This window comes from Larus michahellis, chromosome Z (assembly GCF_964199755.1).
Source record: "Larus michahellis chromosome Z, bLarMic1.1, whole genome shotgun sequence".
Classification (NCBI taxonomy): Eukaryota; Metazoa; Chordata; class Aves; order Charadriiformes; family Laridae; genus Larus; species Larus michahellis.
In genome coordinates, this window is record NC_133930.1 from 21,396,238 (window position 1) to 21,418,785 (window position 22,548).

Here is a 22,548-nt window from a genome sequence, read left to right on the forward strand (position 1 = left end):
GGCGCTCGGAAGGGGGTTTCTGCTGAGGCGCAGCGGGGGCCGTCTCCCCCGCGGCCTACTCCCGGCCGGCCGGGGAGGAGCGCATCCAGGCCCGCCGGTGAAGGCGCCTCTCCCTCACGCACACCCGCCCTGGCCAGGCCGGGCCCAAGCGAGCTGAGGTGACCCCGGCCCCGCGGAGCCGGTGGCTACCGTTGCCAGCTCATGGAGGAGGCTGTGGCGGTGGAGGAAGGGGCCTGAGGCGGCGGCGGGGCAGGGAGCCTTCTGGAAGGCGGCGGCCGCCCTTCAGTGTCATTTCTAAAGACACGGGTGGTTTTAAAAAACGCGGCTACCAGATGAAGTGTCTAATGTGAAACGTTAACCCCGAGTCTTTTTTCCCTTTCATGCCTGTCTGTTGTCGTGCTCGGCCCCCTTGTTTTCCCCGACGTTGCACCCAAGGGCAGCAGTGCGAGGGAGAGAGAAAGACCTGGCATCTCATGGCTCCTGTTCACACTGCCGGCGGTGAGCTTTGAGAAGCCACGCTCCTCCTGGAATGCTTCACCTGCACAGACCCAGCATCAGTTCAGCGCAACTGCGCTGCAAAAGCCTCGTGGAAAGAACATGGGTTTAATGTGAAGGAGGCAGCAGGGAGGTTGAGGCCACCAACACACAGATGGGACACGACGTCAAACTGCAGATGCTATGTTGTAGAACACAAAAAGGACTTAAGAGGTTTTATGAGATTCAGTCCCTTCCAAGCTGAGCTGGTGGGAATACCGTGGCAGAGGGCGGTAGCGATGAGTTTGTCGGGCTGGTTTGGTGGTGTCAAGTCTAACTGGATTTACACCGCTATCTGCAGCATCCGTGTATTTAAAAGCTCACAAGGTGTAGTGTGTCAGTCTGGTTTGCACCTCGTAACTTACTCAGACAACTGCCAGTCTCATCAGCTGCTACTGCAAGTTGCACAGAATGTCTGTTCTCAAAAGCCTTCCTTTCCTGTCTGCACCCCTACTATATATCCATGCCTTTGTGCGTTGTCTGTATGTGTGTATGTATATACGCACAACAGGCGTATTCTATACATACGCATACCATACCTACAAAACACAACAAACAGAATTTTACAAAACTACTGCGCTTTATGTCCTTGTCTCTAAAGCAAAATTCCCTTTTGAATGAAATCATTAGCCCCATTTAAGCTGATGTTTTTCTACACACAGATATCAACCCCTGTATTATTGGGTTTTTTTTAGTCAGATACATTCTAGGACAGCGTTCGCACATCTGTACGCTGCTACTATGTGTGACGCGAAGCAATAGCACTCCCACCCACCCGAATGAGTGCCAAATCATATTCAGCCCTAGAAAAAACAATTAAAACTCCATTATTTTTCAAAAGGATTCCAGCTGTTGGCCCTGCGTGTGAATTTGGCGCACAAAGTGGGAAGCAGCACCGTGACAGGTTTTGCAGAGGCAAAGTGTGACAGAATGGAGAGCTGCAGATGCAGCTGCTGCTCATGAGGTTTTTGCACCGTTGCAGCATTTCAGCTTAATACCTGTACTTCGCAAACATTGTTACTTTTCTTCTGAAAAGCTTCTCTTCAAATGCATGGCTATGCACAGAACTGAAAAAGCCCATGGAGACTACACTTGTTCCTTTCCTGCTCATTAAGCACATCACTTATTTCAGATGCCCCTTCTTTCAATTACAGGAAGTGAGTAATTTCCACAGAAGCCAACAGGACTCAAACAGGTTGATCTGTAAGAGAAATTAGTGGAAATCTAGCAACATTTTCTTAATCTGATAATCATGTGCTATTCCTGGTCATGGTGGCAGCTTTTTTTTGGAAGAATGGAAGAGAAAGAAATGCAAGGGAGAAAATAGAAAAACAGAGCCTTTCTCATATCTGTTATTCAGAACAGGTGATTTTTCTTCAGAAGGTCAGATGCGTTATAAACACCTCCTGCCGCATCAATAGGATTAAGCCACAGTTGGCCTTTGCTGAAAAATGACTGAAGAAACTGTGTCAAAAACGGTTTGCTGCAACCAGGCTAATCCATTCACAGAGAGCTCCCTAAAGCCAGGACTTAACTCCTTATTTTTCAAAACTGGCCGGTTGTTGTCGTCGCTCTGCCAGATGCAGCAAGAAAGGTGCAAATACAGACCGGCTATCAGATTTGTCAGTGAAAACAACTGCTACAACACCAAATGGCATGTTGTGACAGGACTACTATCGTTCATGCCACCTATGTAGTGTGGTGAAAATCCAGTGAAAGCAAAGCTGAGAAATTAAGTCAAATCTAGGCCAGACCTGAAAAGACTTAATCAAATCCTGCTCGCTGAAGTTGTCGTTTCAATCCCAGACTGGGCAGTCAAACCAAGAACATCAACTGAGATGTGAGTGAAATGGAACCCTGCTTTCTACTCATTAAAATTCACTTTTCAAAAATAGTTAGGCTTCTTGCATACTGGCCAGTGACAGAATCTTAGAAAACAATTCTACCTGAATTATGTTTATATTAAATATACCCTGTTTATATTAAACATACCCTCACTGTGGATGCCCCATCCCTGGAGATTTTCAAGGCAACCTGGTCTAGTGGGAGGTGTCCCTGCCCCTGGCAGGGGGGTCGGAACTAGATGATCTTTAAGGGCTCTTCTAACCCAAACCATTCTATGATTCTATGAAATTTAAAAGTTATTGTGAGATCTCTGAATCTAAACTTACAAAAAACAATTTTGATTGTGTTACTCTTTTAAATGGGATAAGGATTCTGTTTGTCTAGGATGTTGGTTGATTCCAGTTAAGATCATCGACATAACAGCAAAGCCTGGCAGAAAAGAATCTCTACACCATACAAATAAATTCAAGGAATTTTGAAGTTAAAAGACAGAATGTATTTTTTTCCAGGACTAGTAGCCAGAGTATTTCCTCAAGTGTAATTCTTTAGCTGGGTAGTTTTGATACATCCAACTAGCAGACACATGCACAATTACAACTGCTGATCCATGCTCTTTGCCCAAGGAGTAGCCTAGAAATTCCATCCCCATTTACAGCAGTGATGGACTACAGTCTGTTGTGCTAGCATTTCTATTTCACAGGAAAGCCTGACATTTATTCCCAGCTACATATTTGCAAAGTATTAGTAACCATGAAGCCATGTTGTTGCATTGCAGGAGTTCCTGTAATCCAAGAAGTGGAAATCGCAGTCTTAAAATATGTCTGGATAGACATAGTGGCCAGGTAAGTATCATGAATAACATTCTCTTCATGGGGAAAGCCTTTACAGAAAATACAGTAAGCAGAACCTTTTTCTCCCCTCCCCTGTTTCCAGCCTCAGCTAAGAGAACAGACTGTATGAAGAGAAGGAATTAAGAACACTGTCTCCTGAATCCTCTTCCTCTACTAGACAACTTCACACGTTAAACAACTGATGGTTTGATGTGGGGAGCTATCTTTGCTATGAAACAATTCATGCTTGAGTTTACTATGCCAACTACATAGATTAAAGCCTTTTTTAATGAACCTGACTGCCATCTGGTAACATTCCACCCTCCAGCAACACAACACATAGCCAAGATGAAGAGCTGCTAGAGGCAATCTTGTGCCTAGTTTGGACTTTACACATGTGGTATGTTTTCTTTAAAGCTATGTTGCCACTGCAGCTAAGGATGTGATCATAGCATGAGCAGGTACAGCTTTAATCCGATAGCCGTGAAGTTGTGAGACCACGGGCTCTAGCCTGGGACTTTACTAATGTGTACTTGTACTCAGCTGGGTGAAAGGCATACTTTCCTCCTTCATTCTTGTTAGTACCCGCTAAATATAGCGACCTCAGGCATATCTATATGTCTTGCAGTCATCCTCATTTGCAAGTCTGCCTTAGAACACGCTGGGGAAGCTCTCCCCCTGTACTGATAGTAATATTAACACTAGCTTCAAAATAACCTAAGTCTAAGCACTGCGAGATGATGAGGTAATCAGTAACTCAGATGGTAATCTGTTGATATACTGTAATACTGTGCTTTTTCACAGGGAATATTTGAGCTACAGTTACCAAATTCATTATTTTTCCTAAAATAAAGCTTATAAGGCATTTAATATTAATCACTTTGTATTTAAGAATGGTGAAACTATAGCATTGGCATGAACTGCACACAAGGCAAAAAAGGAGAATGTTCTAAGTGATTTTATTACCTAACAGATAGAAATATTCCTTGATAAACACCAGCCTGGAGTGACAGATGTTGAATTGAGAACTATTGTTATTTAATAGATCAAAAACCATCAAAACATAACTGAATCCTGTATTCTAAGTAAAGGTGTAAAGGTGCTTGGGTCCAGTCCTGCTTTAACAAATGCTCTATACACAATCTATTTCGTTAAAAGTTTTTCCACGTAGGTCTAGAATTTTTCTAATCACTCTAAGCCTCTGCATCTGAGATTTTTATTTTTTTTTGGTGGCTGCTGCTGTCATTTTGTAAAAAGGAAGTGAAGGAAAGTAAAGATAATAAAGATAATAGATACGATTGCACATCGTAGGACTGCATTTAAAGAAAACCATGAAGACATTTAAATAGGGGAAAACAGGACAGATTATAAATTAAGTCACAAGTGAGGCAGAAGAAAAAACTGAATGAAAGAAAAACAGGCACAAGGAGAAGTGAATAAAATAGGGATTTTCTTTGTTTTAAGGGAATAAACTGAAGGAAATAATAATTTGAAATTAATAAAGAGAAAACATTCAAGTTTTAGCAAGATTCTCTGCTTTAACAGAAGCCTTTTCCACCCTTTTTCACCCTCTGCGATTTGCTGAACAAATGTAAAAAATGACAGTAAATCTTGTAATATACCCAGCAGACTGTTTCAAGACATTTTCAGACTTCTTGCCTTCCTCATGCTATTCCAGAGTAGTATGATCACACCATATAGAGTTACTCCCTTTGTCTTTCTCTGCAGTTGGATTTTTAAATGGCTGATCCCTGGATTGTCAGAGCATCTCGCAGTTGTTAATGGATTTGTCCCCACAATGAGGTAGGCAGCGTGAGAGAGGAAGCCACAAGCACGGGTGTGATCATACACGAAAGCTCAGAACTAATTCCAGGTGTGAGTCTCAGTGCAACGCTCTGTCTGTACAGCCAGCTTCTGAAGGCAGCCAAGTTGCAGTCAAAGGCTTTAGTGCTGCTGGCCATAAACAATCTCTGTCGTGCAATCGTGGCAGCACAGTTTCGGGTCCATGGAGTCCTGCTCAGGCTGCAGAACTCCCAGCTGTGCACTGAGCTCCATGCTCAGCTTGCTGCTGTTTTGACTAAGTGGTCTAAGCTTTCCTCTGTGGTTGGACTTACACACGTGGACCCAAACAACTTAGCCTAAAAGCTGCAAAACCTGAAAATGTCTTTGGAGTCCCTTGACTCTGTTTTGTCTTGTTGGAAACTTCACTCTGCATCTTGCACCTTTTTCCCAAAGAGAAGACTGAAAACTAACCAAAACAGTTTTAAACCACTATGTCTAAAGTGAAAAAAAAACCTGCAAGATAATGTCTAGTTACTGGTTTTGAATATATTAACACCTGATTGTATTTACTACATTTTGAAATCCAGGTAATAAGCACTGTCAATCTTCACTAAATTCATTTTTAACAAGCCATGGATACTTATGACATACAGTCATTTTCTCAACAAAGGGAAGATGAAACTATTTACCTCAGCAGACTGCTCTCAAAGTTAAGCATTTTGTGTGACAATATAATTGTGTGGTTCAGCTTTTAACACACTTTGCTTAAACTCACCGTGCAGTGGAGTCTGTACAGTTAAATCTTACTTTGGACCTTTGCTGTCTAAAAATTGTATGTCTTCTCAGCTACAGTCTGTGTTAGAGTTGAGGGATGAGTGTTTTGCTGCCTTCTTTTCTCAGAGACATGAATTTGCTGTGCTGTGCATCTGAGTTTCATGTCTGAGTGTCACATCTGGATAGTGATCTGCACTTTGATGTGCAAGACTTTTTCACATATATGAGAAAACGGCAGCTAAATCTTCAAAATTAATCACTGTTGTTTCAGAAATAAATCCACTTGGGATAAAGAGATTAAAAGAAATTAACATGACATTTTGGAGGCATGAAAGCTGAATTTACATTTTAAATGGTAATCAGGCAGATGAGATAAATCCACATCTATGTGATATTTTGTGTAATATTGATTTATTTCTAAATATTTTTGAAAGACCCTAAAACTCAAGCTCAATTTATCTATTTAAGTGAGATTCCAGTAAAACTAGTTTTGCTGTATGAACCCTACTGCCATATTTCAATCTATAGTTTCATTTTGAGCAACTCAGATTGCCGATTTGTGGGGATTAAATGATGACAGCATGATGAAAGGCAAGCTCATGGGTTCATATACTTCTACACAGTTCCTGAATTCATTTTACAAATGTGGCTTTCGCCAAATCTCTCACTCTGTGTAACTTTTTAAATAGGATTAAATTAATTCAGCATCGTACAGAAATGTTTGCCTGTGATCTGGGCCATCTTTCTGCCAGTCAAATAACAGGTTTATTTTTGCGGAAACTTTCCAGCTCTGGAATGCAGAGTGCTGTATGCCTGCTAAGGGTTTCAATGCCAGTTAATGATCTAGGGCAACAATTAACACATCTGTATCTTCAGAAACCTGTATAAACCCAGCACTACTTTTTTGTGGTAGTACTGCTTAAGGTAATTTCAAGTTCCCAGGCTATCCCACCATTTGCTACTTGAATCTGTCCTTGAGCAGCCCATTCATTTGTTTTCAGACAACTATTTGAATAGCTGTGTAGAGAATTAACTGGAAAGCTTATGGACTGAAAATAAAAAAGGAAAAATAATACAGCTTATTTTTCAGTCTGTTGGATTCCTTGACTATTTCACCCTGTGTCCGCATAGACAACCTGATAGCACATTGCAGGGAGTAGCGAGAGGAAAAAAACAATCCTTTTGCTCAAAAATACACGTTGAACCATAGCCTATGTCCCATTTAAATCTACGGGACCTAAATACATGCCTCAAGTTTTCTGAAACAAGGCTTAAAGTACTTAAATCATAGGTAAGTAAAAAGAAGAATGGTTATTTTTTAAACCGAGTCGAAATATGGGTATGTCTCTCCACTGAGTATTTTAAAATGAGGCAGAATGAGTGTGTGTGAGGCAGACCTGCAGAAACCGTGCAGAACACGAGAAAGTCAAGTGGCCTTATTTGATTGAGGACCCAGCTGTGAAATAAAAATATTCCTACTTGTTGCTGACACTCCTACAGGAAGTGTAGTCAGAGAGTCTGTCGATTTTCAGAAAAAAAAAAAGGCACCTGCAGAGTATAAAGATTAAGTACAGATATTGCATATGTTTCTTTCAGTTGATTACACTATTTAGCATGCATTACAGAGTTTAGATTGTAGCTCTGACTACTTTTAAATGGGGATTTAACTCATACCTGTTTCATACCATTAATGACTCCAAAGAAAATTATATCAATCTAGTTTTAGGAACACTTTTTCAGAAAAAATCACAGAAGTTTGCTTTAAAATTGGATTTATGTCCCTTTGCACAATCACTTTTAATCACCCTTCTTAAACTTGAGAAATTTATTCCAGAACATCGCAGTAGCAGTCAACATCTTGAAATATTCCCTCTGGAAGGCAGAATCTAGTGTCTTCTTGGAACAAAGATGGATTTCTATGATGTATTTTAATTTTTTGTCTGGATGGAGTTACTTCTTGTCAAAGACCTATAGCTATATTTTGATTTTATTCTATGGCATTTTATTCTTCAGAATACTGATATCAACCTTTTTTATTTTGCAAAAGGAAACACAGTTCTAGTAGATGTTTTTATACATTTTTTTAATAAATCCAGCTCTGCAGGATTGAGCTGTGCTTGGAAGGAATGCCTACAGTACTGGCCTTTCACAGAACCATCAAAACCTACAGTTTTCAAAAATCAATGTTTATCAGTAAATCTATGTATACTATGAAGTAGAAACATATATTTATTTTAACAACCAATCTTCAAAGATATTCTTGGAAAATCTGTGCTATTTTTATAGCCTGTATTTTATAAACAAGATTAATGCCATCTTTGGAGATGAGAGACTTCAAGGCAGAACTGGCAAGTATTTCAACACATCAGGTCTTACCACAAACATGTATTATTTGTTGAAGCAACATTTGCTCCTTTGAGCATCAACTCTGTGTTCCAGTGGCTATGTTTAGACAATAGTGTTTGTGGACCAGAATTGTGCCTTTCTTCTTTGGAATATGTACTGAAGCTACACAGATCCTTTGCTTCCTACTGTCTTCTCCTGTTATGGCTTATCACAGCATCGTATGATACTGCCACCTGTACCTCCTAAAGAACAAATAAGCCAAACAGGGAAGGTGGTGAGATGTGGAACTCAAGGGATTATTTCTCCCTTCTTTCTCTTCTCTGCAAGGAGGGTGGAACTGCACTAGACCAGAGAAAAGTATTGTAATGGACTCATGGCTGCTCCAGCTTCAGGTTTTATTCAGCAAAACAAAGGCTTGCAGAATTCATTGTGAGAATTAGCAGGAGCAAAGGAATCACATTTTAGTTTCATAATATCCTACAGTGAAAATCTATGGCTGATAAGTAACATGCTTACATACATTTAAAAGTAGCAGAAGCATGTGAGAACTAAGTGGTTTCACCACCTGACTATTGCTTTCCTGTGTGAAAGGCATATGCGTAGTATGTGTGGCAGCTGCTTGCTCCTTCTCTGAAAATAGTGTCTTGAACTGCAAAGACATAGGTTGCTTTACAACTAATCCTTCTCTACCCACCTCCTTTGATAGATTTTTGGAGTTGATGATCGAATGGGGAATGACAAGGTTCAAACAGCCTTTTTATCTGATATGCCAAAAAAGTTTTGAGATTCACCAAAAAAAAATATAAAATCAACACACTGGAGAAAAACAGTATTTTTGCAGCTGAAATAGATCATACAGATTCCCTTTTATTTAGGAAACAGAAAGGTCAGAATACAAAAAGCAGTTTGGCAGGGGGAGGGGAGGTTAATTTGCCATTGCTGCTGCTTCTACTTGCCAAACTCCAACTAAGAAGAAACTAACCTTCGCAAAATTCTGATTTTTCTTTTTCCCTCTAAGAAGTGGTATTCAAAACCAATAATATTAATAATAAGAACACAGAACAATAATAACAATAATAGTATTAAAGACTCTTCCCCAAACAAATGTTGGTTTCTTTCTCACTAGCTGTCTTGCATCATGTCAGACCTTTCTGAATCCCATTGATAACATTTAGCTAGCTCAGGCAGCCAGACTATGTCAAAATGTTTTCTGATTTTCTTCTTCATTTCTTTGGCACTGACTTCTTCCTAGGCTTTTTCTTCTAGTCATCTTTGCACTCCTTCAATTAAAGACCAATTAGTCAACGGTTCCTACAGAATGCCCACTAAGTAAACCCCTACCATATGGCTTGCTTAATACAAGGGGAATTTTTAAATGCTTGCTAAGCCAGTAGCATGGGGAAAGAATAATGAATTAGAGTGGCAATTTTCTACTAGAATTTTAATGTAAATATTTGGGAATAATCTGTAATATTTAGTATCAACTAAAACTTTATGTATGTGGCCACAGCTGCTTCATTAATACAGAATAGCATCATAATGGGGATAAAATCAAGACATTCCTGGTGCAAAAAAAGTCTGCTCCTACACAAGATGGAGCTGAATCTTCTTAACTGTGGGCTGGTTAAGGACTATGATAAAGACCACAAAATTTTTAAATTCTATTAATAGAAAGCAAGAGTCATAGAGCTGTGCAAACCTGCCTGAGTACTATAGCTTGGGTTTGATTAGGAAATTTTAAAGAAGTCATACGGTGATGCTTTTAGTATTTCAAGTGAAAGCTCTCCAGTAAGAACTACTGGCTCTTTCAGTGCCTCCTATAATTTTCCCCAAACTCCCAGAACCATGTCTAGTAAATTCCTTGTTGCTCCTCTTACCTGGCAGGTTTCTGCTAGGAAATACCTTAGGATCTTTGGGACTATGTTAGGCTGCCCATGTCTAGTGTCTCTTTTATGACTACTGACACCAAAATAACATCTATTGGGTGACTCTCAAGGTCTTGCCTTGGCACCTTGAGGGGGTAGGGCCTTCGCAGAGCACTTGGATTGCCTGAGATGCCTGCCTGCCTCCCCTGACTGTGCAGAAATCCTCTGGTTGTTCAGAGGTATTTGATATACTGAGCCAGCTACTTGGAAGCATGAAACATAGAAGCATGTCTGAATACGTGATAAAGGCGTGCCCACCAGTTACTTCCATGCTGACCAGTTACTTCCATACTTCCTGATTCCCACCACCAAAGGTCTTCTGAGGAGAGTTGCCTAACATAGTAAGGAAAGGTCTTTTTGCATGAAGATGTTAGAACTCCTGGCCTGACAGTAGAAATCTGAGTTTTAGGCAATTCTGACCCGTGAATTTTTTGATCACGGTTCCTGAGAAATTACAGTAGGCAGAAGTCGATTTTCCTACCATGCCAGACCTGGAATTACTCCTTCCAGCTAAAGATGAGGCACTTTGAAGAATGCAATGCAAAAAAGCCTGAGGTCAGAGAAAGAATAAGCAAAAGGGAGGCTGTCCCTGTTGTCTGGTGATGAGGTCACTTCTGGAGAAGATGTTGTGCAGAGGCAGGTCCTAAACTGTGAGCACTAGGCCTAGGGTAATTGTCCTAGTTCGTTTTAGGTAATAGTCCTAGGTTCATTTTATCTGAGCACAGGCAAATCACTACATGGAGAGACCTGTAGAACTTCCTAGTCCACAAGCTTTTATTTTTGCTTGTCTCCAGGGCTGTCTGATCCTGGCTGCTGGCTGCTCTGATTCACTGCTTTGTTCAGGCTCCATACTTAAGAGCCTGCATATAACAAAAGCAGAACTTAGGCACTTTAATGAGTGATCTGAATGTACACCTTAATTTTTAAATGGATACTCAGGAAAGTGAATAGGCTTTAATGGATCAGTTTCTCGGTAATCTGTTAATGGAAGAGAGATCTACTTTCAAATCTATCTTTTTAATTGGACAGAAGATAATGTATCACTGATCAGAGATGTCAGAAGCCAGATGAAGTGTGAAACAAAGGTGCACTCAGACTGCACCCAATTTCATACCAGAAGCCACATCTGCACAGTTTTATTTTCTATATTGATCAGCCAACGGTCTGCATTCGTAACAGGAAGGAGAAAACTGACATAGGCAAGAGCCCTATGTTTCTTTCTGATTCATCTCATCTCAGTCCTACAAACCAAACCACCTTTCTCTCTTTTCACTTGATCTGCTCTTGTTATTGATACAGTAAATGCAGCCTGGGTCACGTACAGCTCTCAACTACCAGTGACCGTAAGTGACACAGCCAGGCAGAAAGTAGAAGAGGAAGCACACAAAGCCTGTCATCCTGACAGTCTTTCCAGTAAAATGGACAGTTTGGGTGAAATGGTGATATAGGGACTTTTTTACTGATGCAGCAAAACATAAGGTGAATCTAAAGGTAATAAGTGAATATCTATGTTGGGCTGCATATCAAGTTATCCATGTGGAGACTGATGATACTTCATGTTTTCTTTTTACACTGATCATTACTCTAACTCCAAAATGTATGAGTCTATTTCAAAATCAAGGCTGTACTACACTGCAGTCATAAGGAAAAGTAACCCAAAGTGCTGGACGAAGCTTACAAGCAGAGGTCAGCCCTATGCTGCCTTCTAGTTTTTATGCACTTTGATAACCTAACCACAGTTTCCACCGAAACAGGCCATTAAAAAATTAAAAATCATACATAAGGTTGTAGTGTATACACTGCAAAACAACTACAGTTATTTTCTAATTGTCGATTTGGATGGATAGTTTCAATTACATGGACATACTTGCCAGGAATATTTTATACTATGATTGTACTTCTCTGTTTAAGTAACTTGCTGTTTTATGAAAGCTTACACATTTGACTATCAGGTATCAGCGTTGAAGTGCAAAACAAAAGGTACGCATAATACCAGAGAAAATGCATCTTTTCATAATACATGTTAATTAACATTTCTAAGTAACATAATGTAACCCACCATTTTGCAATTAGTATAGTCAGGGCAAGTCATTGTTTAAACATCCTATGTGATCCTGAAAATTCTTAGGTTTCTTATACTTTCACTGTATAGACAGCCTGCATTTTTTCAGATTTTTCTACAGTACTGTGCAGTAATCAAATGTAGAGTTTATTCTATTTTGTACCCTGGTTTCATTCACTTCCTTGAATGTGGGATGATACACAAACAGCTTATGTTGTCCAAAACCACATCAATCCTATTCCTGCTGTGCTGCCTCAAGAAAGGTAATCACTGTTTAACAAACCCACCAAACTGAAAGAAGCACTGTGTAAAGTTTTCATTTGGAATCTCTCATTCAGTTAGAAAAGTTTTGCAACGTTAATTAAAGGTCACCAAATCGACATGGAGAAAGCATTCAGGAAGCCTTCACTGTTGTATGCTGTCAATAACAACCTCTTCCCTAAACCAAGGAGGAGGGCTGAACTGGGCACACGAATACTATTCCCTTTAAGACAGAAATACAATTTAATAGTTATCTTTTCAAATGACCCATTTTAAACAGGTATTTTTTCATTAGAGCACAAGACAGTGCTGAATAAGCTGCAACGGAGCGAGCTAGTTTTTCATAGAAAATAAGCAAATGTGGCCCCAAACTCTGTATGTGCAAGGAAAGAAGCTGCTAGTTCACCCGGAAGGTGACAAAATGATTGTGCCAGACTGGTTGGGGAGTAGACTCCTGTGTCTCTGATTCCCTGCCTGTTCACTGCATATGTTGTTTACTATAGGCAGGAGATGTATGAATGAATTTCAGTCTGAATGTAATTTGTGCCCTGTATCTCACAAAGCAATATGATTTTGTTTTTATTGTGGATAAGAAGGCTGTAAATGTGATAACTCTCCTTTTAGCTATCATGACCTAGATAAGGCCTTTAATGATTAACTTAAGAGAGCAGCTCATGTAAATATCGCCGTTTTCCAAATCTGTTTTATTTATTTATTTATTTATTTAAAAAAAAAAAATTCAGACCACTTTAAAGTATTTTGTACAGGAGCTAGAGGGATTTCACTAGAAGCTAAATCTATATTTGCTGTAGATTGCACAATATAAATCTTTTTCTTTTTATCTGCTATCTGGATTGCACAACAAGAAAATAATGCTAGTTTATAGTGCATCACCCCAAAATTCAACAGTATAATTTCTTTTCTCAAACTGAAGCTTGACACATACATTCATAGTAGATTTTATCACATAAATGTGAATTAGATCCTGGTCTAAAAAGACAATAGAATGGAAAACTTTCTAGGTTCAGATGTATCTTAGATTTTACCAGCAATTGCAATATTGCCACACACCAAAATAAACCAATTCAAGAAGACACTGTACACCATGTAGACCAGTCATTTAGTTTTTAATCCTCCTTCCATCTCAACCATCTGTTTCTGCTGTCCTTTCAGTATGTAAAGCCCTGAGATCAGTACCTGACACAACTCTAAAACTCAACAAGGATGCAGACCACAAATAAAATTCAATATTACATAACAGCTTAATGAAAAATGCACAAAGCCTTTTGAAACTGCATTCCACGTGAAGGACTACTGATCTTCTAATTGCATTATTTTATGTTTTAATACCAAATTTAGATTGATTAATCCAAAGAGTGGATTGCAGACCATTGTTAATTGTTTTAAGTTATGATAAAATTTATTTTTTCTGACAAAAAAATACGTGTCTTCCTTTTCCTTAGTATTTTTCTCTGTAGTTTCAAATTGCCTACTGAGTTTCAAAACTTGATGCCACTGAGGATGCTTAAAGGCTGTCAGAATTACCAGCAGCAAGAGAAAGCAACAACTGAAGAGAATAATTGTCCTTACACATTGATCTGTGCCATGCAGAGGTCTAGATAACATCAGTATTTTATTTTATTTTATTTTATTTTATTTTATTTTATTTTATTTTATTTTATTTTATTTTATTTTATTTTATTTTATTTTATTTTATTTTATTTTTATTTTTTTAGAAAGGATATTACTTCTTTGTAGAGCATGGCTGAATTCTGAAAGGATGTTAAAGGCATGAAAGAGCAATAGGATTGCATAGATGATAATTAAATGAGTAACCATGCAAGAAACCAGGATAAATAAGTCAACTCCGAATTCTACAAATTTTTTATGTCAAGTACTTCAATTTAATATAAAATAGAATATTAGGCATGGGATGTGAGTTGGTAAGAGGCTTTTTATTTTGTTTATAAAGGCAGGAGTTGAGCTGGATAGAAATAACAAAATGATAAATACTTATCTATCTTATTGACAGTGACAAGTAGCGCTTACATGTATAAGTGCTATGGGTATCTTCCAAAAACCACATTTTCAGGACTCCATTCACATGAACAGCTTAATACAGGTATATAACCTTCCATATAATTTTCTTTCAGTTTGTCAGTTCCTCTCTCTTGTTCTACTGCCCTTCACACAGCATAACATCCACACCAAAAAACACAATGTGCTATTTTTATGGTCTATCTGAGAAAACAGTTGTAATGAATGTGGCTGTCTTCGCATAGTTCAAATAAAGGGGGAATGTCAAAAGCATTTGCAGAAGTTAAAAGCACACATTTAACTGACTCTTAGTAAGAACTCTGGTCCTAAATGCAAGTATTGAACATATTCCCCTAGGAATTAAACTGAGGTGGAAGGGCATGTGTGTGCCAGTGACTTTTGTGCATATAGAGCACTTCTGGTGGTTGAATTACACCACTGGTGATGTACAGTTAACCTGAAGCAAGTCTGAAGATACACATTTGCTAATTCCTGAAATAGTGGATGGCATTTACCACAGAATGAAAGATGTGAAAATGCTACAATTCACATTCACACTTGAAAATATAAGCATCTGTGGTATTTATCCTGAAATTAAAATAATTGTCTGAGATTAATTCAATTTATTCAAAATATCCATAAGAGTACGGGTATAAGTAAAAGTACAAAGAACAGAACATTTACATATCGTTCAACATACTGCACAAAGAACAAAAGCCATTTTATCAAAAATATCCCCCTTTAAAACCAGGGCGTAAGGTTTCTCCAGGGCTTCAGGAAAGCAGCGTGTACTCAATATACTTGACTGAGGATTTCAGAACATTTTACCTTGCCTCTGCCAAAAGTCTGTCAGTGCAGTTTACCATAGGAATACTTCTCTGTAATAAGATTAAATATATTTAATGGGTAAATTAAGTAAGAGTGGGAAGTTCTCATGAATGTAATCCTGCTGACTAAATCTAGAGGAGGGATACTTATACTGCAATTACATCTTGAATAAGGCATGTTTTGTATATCTGCCTAAATCTGGGTAAGAAATCTAAGTCCTTTAGCATTTTAAAATGTGACACTGATACTGTATTATGAGACTTCTTTTGTTAAAAATCTGAAGTATTCTGTATTTTTAAGCCTCTGTTTTCATAGACATTAGGATGCCCTCGATGCCATATACCCACTCCCAAGCCAGTGGCAATTACCCCAGTATTGCAAGAATTAACTTCTGCAAGCCATGCATTTTTACTTTTTTTTGTCCACTTGTGTTCTCTCATTTACTTTATTCCCTGCTGTGCTCTGGCAGAAACACAGACATAGGAAAGAATAAAAGGCATCTCCATGCTGTGATACACTGTACAGTCCAGTCAGGCCCTAGAAGAGTCAGCAGGGTATGTAATACTTTGCCTTCTGGACTTTCAAACAGTTTACAGCATATCAGCAATATTACTTCTTATTGAACAGGAATTTACCCTGTTTTAGTTCCATCCTGTTATTCAACAAAATATTTTTAGTTACAGAACTGGTATGAGTGAGACACACATATATAGGTATACAAACTCAAAATAAGCTATTGTTCCCAATGCCATAAGATGTGACCTACTGATTTTCATCCATAACCTTTGTTTTTTCTTGTTATGTCCAGCTGCTTTTATTTAGAAGTTTAGTCTGTATGAATATAGATGTTTAGCTTACTATAGTGATAAGTGTATCATACTGAAAGACAGGAGCATAATTAATATTATAAATAATTATATAATATTATAATATCATATGTAATGGTATATATAATATAATAATATTATAAATAATATAATAAATTAACACTTAATTATTAAACAATGATTGATTATACTCTCAAGGTAATAAAATCTCTAGCAAAAGACTGTGAGATCCCATTTCACAAACATAAATTTAATTGTGAAACCTGAAACTAATTAATACAAATCATAAACTGTGTTGGACAAAGCCCATGAAAAACATGCAAGAAATTCCATTTGATTGGCAGGATATTGATTTCTGATGGATTTAAGATTGACGTGCATGTAAAATGTGTAACTCAAGTCCAGTAAGAAGCAACAAAAGCATGGGATAGCAAATTAATTCAGTTAGATTTATAACCTCATAATCTTTGGGTTTTGTATAGATGACAAAATCTGAAGGGGTTTTCCTGACACTAAGACACATGCTTCCTATGTTTTAACAAATGAAATGTAGAGGTATTTAGTAGCTTGTTATTGAGTAATTCCATCTATTTTCCTCTATCTGATGAAAAAGCTTTGGGTTAGATTTTGATGTGAAATTATACACTGTAAATAACTTCTAAAAAGTGCAATTTTGCAATTATGATTTATTTTAGGATTAAATGAAGTGACTTTCTTGTTACATATACAAGTCTTCACTTAAAGGTCCTTTGGCACTGCATTTGTAATATAAAGGGACAGTTATGTAATCTACAGTTAAGTCCACTTCAGAGCTATTACTGTGAATTAGGTATTACGTCTATCTAATATATGTATATAAATGAATCAGACCCTGTGTCTGTGATTTCAGGTTAACTAAGACTTGCCAGTAGTTGTGATAGTATTCTTAGGCTCAGAAACTCATTCTTTTGGGCAAATTTATCTCTTTCTGCACACAGAATCTTTGTACATAAAAGCAGCTGCCAGACTGAGTTTGCAAATTGTTATTAGGTGGACAGAGAAATTGTGGGATCTCCTATCTATTTAAAATCTGACCTACATCAAGAAAGACCTTAGATGGTTCCCTCCTAATTCAAATGATTTTGATTTAGAAATGCAGATATTGGAACTGTAGTAATCAAAAGATATATCTAATCCCTGCTCACTTTTTCATTAGTTAAAAATTAAAATGTGCAAGCTGAATCCTTGAGTCACTGATAGTTTCATTTTTGTGAAAATGAAAATGTTATTTGTACTTCATTGGTTGTGTTCAGAGAATTACTATCAACTTGAAATGAAACATCATTCATATCACTGCCTGGAAAATGTGACTTATAGTGAGAGGAACCCCTCTTCTGGTTGAAGTACAGAACACCGCACATGGAAACACTGTACAGCAAACAGGGAGTTATCCCAGGCTGGTCTCCTATGTGGGAGAGAGACAGCACTTCTAGGGAGCATTTAATCTCCCTTTAAAGAAGATCTCTAACAGAAATCAGTTTGCATGTCTTTGTAGTCACACTGCCTATAAGAGGACTTGACTGTAAACAGCCTCGAAAAAATAGGTATCTACATCCAAGATGTCCACAGCAGGTAAGAAAAGTGCCATCTAAGAAGTCTGTTGTGACATGAAAACCTCCCACCTCCTACACCCTCATTTGTGTGCCAAAGAAGCACTCAGCATGCTATAGCATTCTTGTCTGATACTGAAGATCAAGTATGTCATTGGTGCTTATTAGCTTCTTTCGACAAGTTTCCCGAAGGGATTCATGTGGATATATTGAACAGAACAGACCATATTTTGATCATCAACTTCTACATATTTACATTGCAAAATCACTGCAAATTTCAAGGTCACCATGGTTGCTATTGTTTCTAAAAATTTGAACATTTGATTCCTGTGCTGCTTCACTTCTCAATTCCACAGTTTCTTACTTTTTGCTAATGCATTTTCTCCCACATTTATGCCTCAGGGTGAATTCTTAAAATAGTAAATGGGAGAATTTTGCTCTTGCTATTTTAGTCACCGTGCTTTACCAAAGCCCTTTTCATCTTTCCCTTATCCTTCTCCCTGTATCTTCTGCAGTAGTTCCCTTTTGCTACACTTTCGCTTTCTGTGAACTTTCCTTTCCTCAATTAGAGTCTTGTCAAAGACACTCTTCCAGGAAGCTTAGCAACATAAACCCTCCATCTTAAATATCTGTTTCAGGTTCAGCATTGACATCGTTTAGTGACGCTGTGCCTTCCAGCCACCTAGTTTGTTACACTGGTGATCAGTTCTGGCTGAGATTTCTAGCTGAGCCATCTGGATGATGTAATGGGACTCTAGCTGGTCTATTGCCCTGGATACTCCATGATACGAACTCTGAGAACAGCAGGACCAGAAGGATTTCGCAGCAGGATGGATCTGCACAAGCTACATTTCAAACATTCCCCAGAAGAATTCAACAAGTTTATTAGCATCTGAAAGGGTTTTCAATCGTTCTGTGAAGAGCAAGAAAAGCGTTCCCAATGTATCTTCCTTCTTGGCATAGCGCTGTAGTGCAACATGTTTTACTAGGATTTTATATGCCACAAGAAAGCACCTATGCGTACTTCTGCGCTTATGCCATGACATTTGTTGCTATGGAAATATCAAAAACAGTCTATGACTAAGAAAAAGCAAACCTGTTCAGGCAAAATAGTATCCAGCCTCAATCCCATTCAACAGTCAAAATGAATTGTAGCCATTTTCATGCTTTATAGTGGCTTGTATCTTTCCTGTATCATTAAAGTCTTTTAGCCACTTATACCCAATGCACACAGGCCCCAGCTCAGTGCATAATTTGGGCACAGCAATTCCAGCAGCATCGCTGAGTAATCAGATTAAACTAAATTAGATTGAGTTATCCTTACTATTCTTTGCCTTCTCTTGCTTCCTTTAAATTTCTTGGCACAGAAACATTTTCTAGATTAGTTGCAGCACCGACTACACCACCTTCCTTCTAATCATTAAAACTTCAACTGATTTATTGCTCCTGACATGCAGAGTGCAGTCTGGGGATTAACTGAATGGAAACCTTCAGGGCAGGGGGAATTTAAAAAGAGCAACAGTAACTTCCAGCAGAGTGTGTCTTAGGTCCTGCTGTCTGAGCAGCTTCTCCTGTGGGAGAAAAGAAGCTGACTTCAGGCAAACAGCTGTGGGAGCGCACGTAAGGTAGGCTGGCTCTGTGTTCACATGCATGCATATCTTCTCCTCCGGATATCACATTTTCTTTTACTGTCACTTTTTTACTGTTACTTTTTTCCTTTACTGTCCCTTGGAACCAAAGAACCTATTTTCCAGTATCTCTATCTCCGGTTACGATAACAGAGTTCTGGATGACTGCGTTGTATGAGACAAATCCCACAATTAAAAATAGGTGTAATATCTATCAATAACTGAAATGTCTCAGAGGGAGTAATTTGAAACCAAAGCCCAAAATTACCTCTTAAAAGAATACATTAAGAAAGGGTTACAATTGATCTAAGCACTCATCTGTCTCCCCTTCCTATTTATTTAATTACCATGAGTTTAAGTACGATTGCAGAACATTCTTAACTAAGGATGCTTTTCTGTTTATAGAATACATTTAAAGATTTAACCCTCTGTTCCCTGATGAACCCTACACAAAAATGCTCAGAATATATGATGAGTTCCTAGGACAATAAAATTACACAGAAGTGACAAGACTGGGTCTTTTAGAGGTAAGTATGGATATTGTATGAGGCTAGGTGAAAAAAACTAACAATGTTAACACATGCCACAGCCTAAGGACAGAAACTATTGAACATGACAAAGCCGCACATCTCCTCAAAATAGCCGAAGTACCATTTCTTCCTTGAGTTACAAACCTATTATACACTTAAAAAGACAAAAGCTATTTTGAAAGTTCTGGAAGTGTTAAATTTTCAGTTTAAATGATAAATTGCCTGTTTAGTAAGCGTCTACATACTTTGATCAAGAGGCAAAGAAATTGCTCTTTCACTCTGACAACACACCATAGAGAATGTAACTACCTGGAAAATTACACTCTCTTAAGAACACATGGATTAACAAAATGTAAAAAAATATGAGGTCAAATAAGGTATGTTCCCATAAAGATGTCCAAGACCAAGCTGCCATAACAGTAACTAAAAACGCCACGGAGTAAAATTTTGAAAAGTGTTCACGTAACTAACAACGCCAGTCCTTTTTTCACGATAATGTTTCTTTAGAAATAACAGTGTCTTTTACAAAGGGATTATTTTTCTTTTACGCACCTTCAAATGTTATAGAAATAGAATTTACCATCCTAAATCAGAAAAGTCAGTTTGAAAATTTCTCCTCATTGCCTAAGGGCCTGTAATGCGACAACTTTGCCTCTGTACAACTACAGAACTCCCTGTCCCAAATGAAAGATTGATGCATTCCTCATACCAGTTCTTTCTAAAACATCTTATTGCCAAAAGTTAGTGATGATGATAATCATGACACGGTCACACACTGGTGTATATAAGGAAAAAAACAGAATTTGGGAAAGAAGCTTAAACCAGGATAATAAGACAGAAATCAGAAAGCTAACATGACACAACACCAAAAGTCACCAATTTGAGTCATCACATGACTCAAATCCTCTTTGATAAAACAGATATTAGGATATGAAATCTAAGGTTATTATTATAAAACATGGTTTTCAGTGAGAATTTATAAATAAATATTGAATTTAGAAACCCATGATAGTTTCACAGAGGATTCTTAGTCATATTAATTACTCTTACCTGTTATAGTTGCTTTGTTAATAGATGGTTGGTTACACATTGGTGATCGTCTGTTTAAACGAAAAGAAAAAAAAATGTGTAAGCCTCTTAAACTCACAGATGACTGAATCCTTGAACATTTCCTTGGGAAGTTATTTGGGGCTGGAATACTCTAGCATTGCCAAAGAAAAAATTCATTTGGAACAGATAATTCTTTCTAGTGTAGAAGGGAATTCACAACTGACCCTAAAACCTCTCTGCAGATTGGGAACTCCAAGAGAGGAATACTTTAGGAATTTACAAGTTCATTAAAAACCTGCCTAATCATACCTAGAGCTTACACCTAGCTTGAAGTTTCGTTTATATACATAGTTATTATAATTCTAACGTGGCTTGCACTGCCCATGTTCTCGGACCTGAAACACTTTTTTAAAAATTATTATTTTTCACTTTATTATTTTGCATATACATTTTGCACATTATTTCGTGTATACCTTTCACAACAATCTTTAGGGCAAACAGCTCAGTGGAGTTTTTTGCCAACTAAAGAAAGCTGTAAGTTGCTGGTCTGACACGACTGCATAGGGATGTGTGAATGACGGCAAGCAGGGGCCACACAGGGTCTGCATATTCCAACCAAGGGGGCTGGAAATATCTTTTTGTGGCACTGCGTAAGCAATGGTAGGCAGCTGTCTTTGAAATACTAATTAATTCTACATTCTAGAGACGCACACTTTGGATGAGAGAAACGACTCCACTACAGAGTTTGCCACCGTAACTAATGCTAATGTTAACTGTGATGCTGTAACATGATTGGAGAATGATCATATTTAAAAGGCTCATTTATAATCATGAACTAATGTGGATAAGTGGGATATCATTATCTTGGATGCGTTAGGCAGAGTTCTAGGTTCAGATCATGCAAGCAGCTCACAATGAGTGTAGCTGTCTGCTCACTTTGGTTCATTTGCAAGACTCAGACTCTGCCTGAATGATCATCTTTGAACGATCTTTGACATATGACTAATTTATTGAAAATCACATAAATTGCATAAAACCACTCTAAGTTTACGCAAGGACAGCAATACAATAGCAATTAGCAGGCAAGGGGTTTGTTGTCTCAGCTATCAAGTATAGCAACTTCGAGAGATTAATAAACTCATTATTCATCACGTATTTTGTGCAGGTTTGGTGACACGGACTGAAATCAGCAACATCTGATTGTTATTCTTGGTCTATATTTAAAAGTATCCCTGCAAAAAAGTTCAGTGGCCAAAAATTGACACTCACTTGCTGGGTGCCCGATCTTGTAAATTGGTTAATGCAGCAAAGTTATTCCGTACAGTACGCAAGCTGGCCAGCACCTGGAACAGACAAAATGGTTTCAGTCTAAATTTCTGCACAGGTGAGACTGATTTATCTCTGCTCCACTGTGCTGAAAGAAAAAGGAAAGGACATTGCAAATCAACTGTAAAAGGGTTCCAGAGTTGGTTTGTCTGAAATCTTTGACCATTATTTAACAATAACATGTCTGTAATACGGGGGCAATAGTTTATTTCTTTTTTTTTTCTCCTCATAAACAACTCATTATTTGTTTAAAGACAGACTTACTTGAAGAGGAGGAAAGTTTTTCACAGAATACTACTTAGTTCTCTAAAATGACCATGAAAGCATTCATGTTTGAAAGATAATAGCCCATTCAAGCCTAATAATTCATGCAT

The 22,548-nt window shown here is 38.0% G+C and overlaps 1 protein-coding gene across 8 annotated transcripts in view; it reads right to left on the reverse strand.

Annotated features, from left to right (window-relative positions):
- Positions 1–22,548, reverse strand: part of PDE4D (phosphodiesterase 4D) — a 520,925-nt gene that overhangs the window by 82,549 nt on the left and 415,828 nt on the right. For all 8 annotated transcript variants that reach the window (XR_012584872.1, XR_012584871.1, XM_074569480.1 and 5 more), the window contains 2 exons: positions 22,118–22,191; positions 20,849–20,898 (listed from right to left, as the gene is read on the reverse strand). Coding sequence is in view for 6 of the 8 variants with exons in the window: in XM_074569480.1 (XP_074425581.1) it covers positions 20,849–20,898; positions 22,118–22,191 (124 nt within the window). In the remaining 2 variants the exon portion in view is untranslated. The remainder of the gene's footprint in view (positions 1–20,848; positions 20,899–22,117; positions 22,192–22,548) is intronic.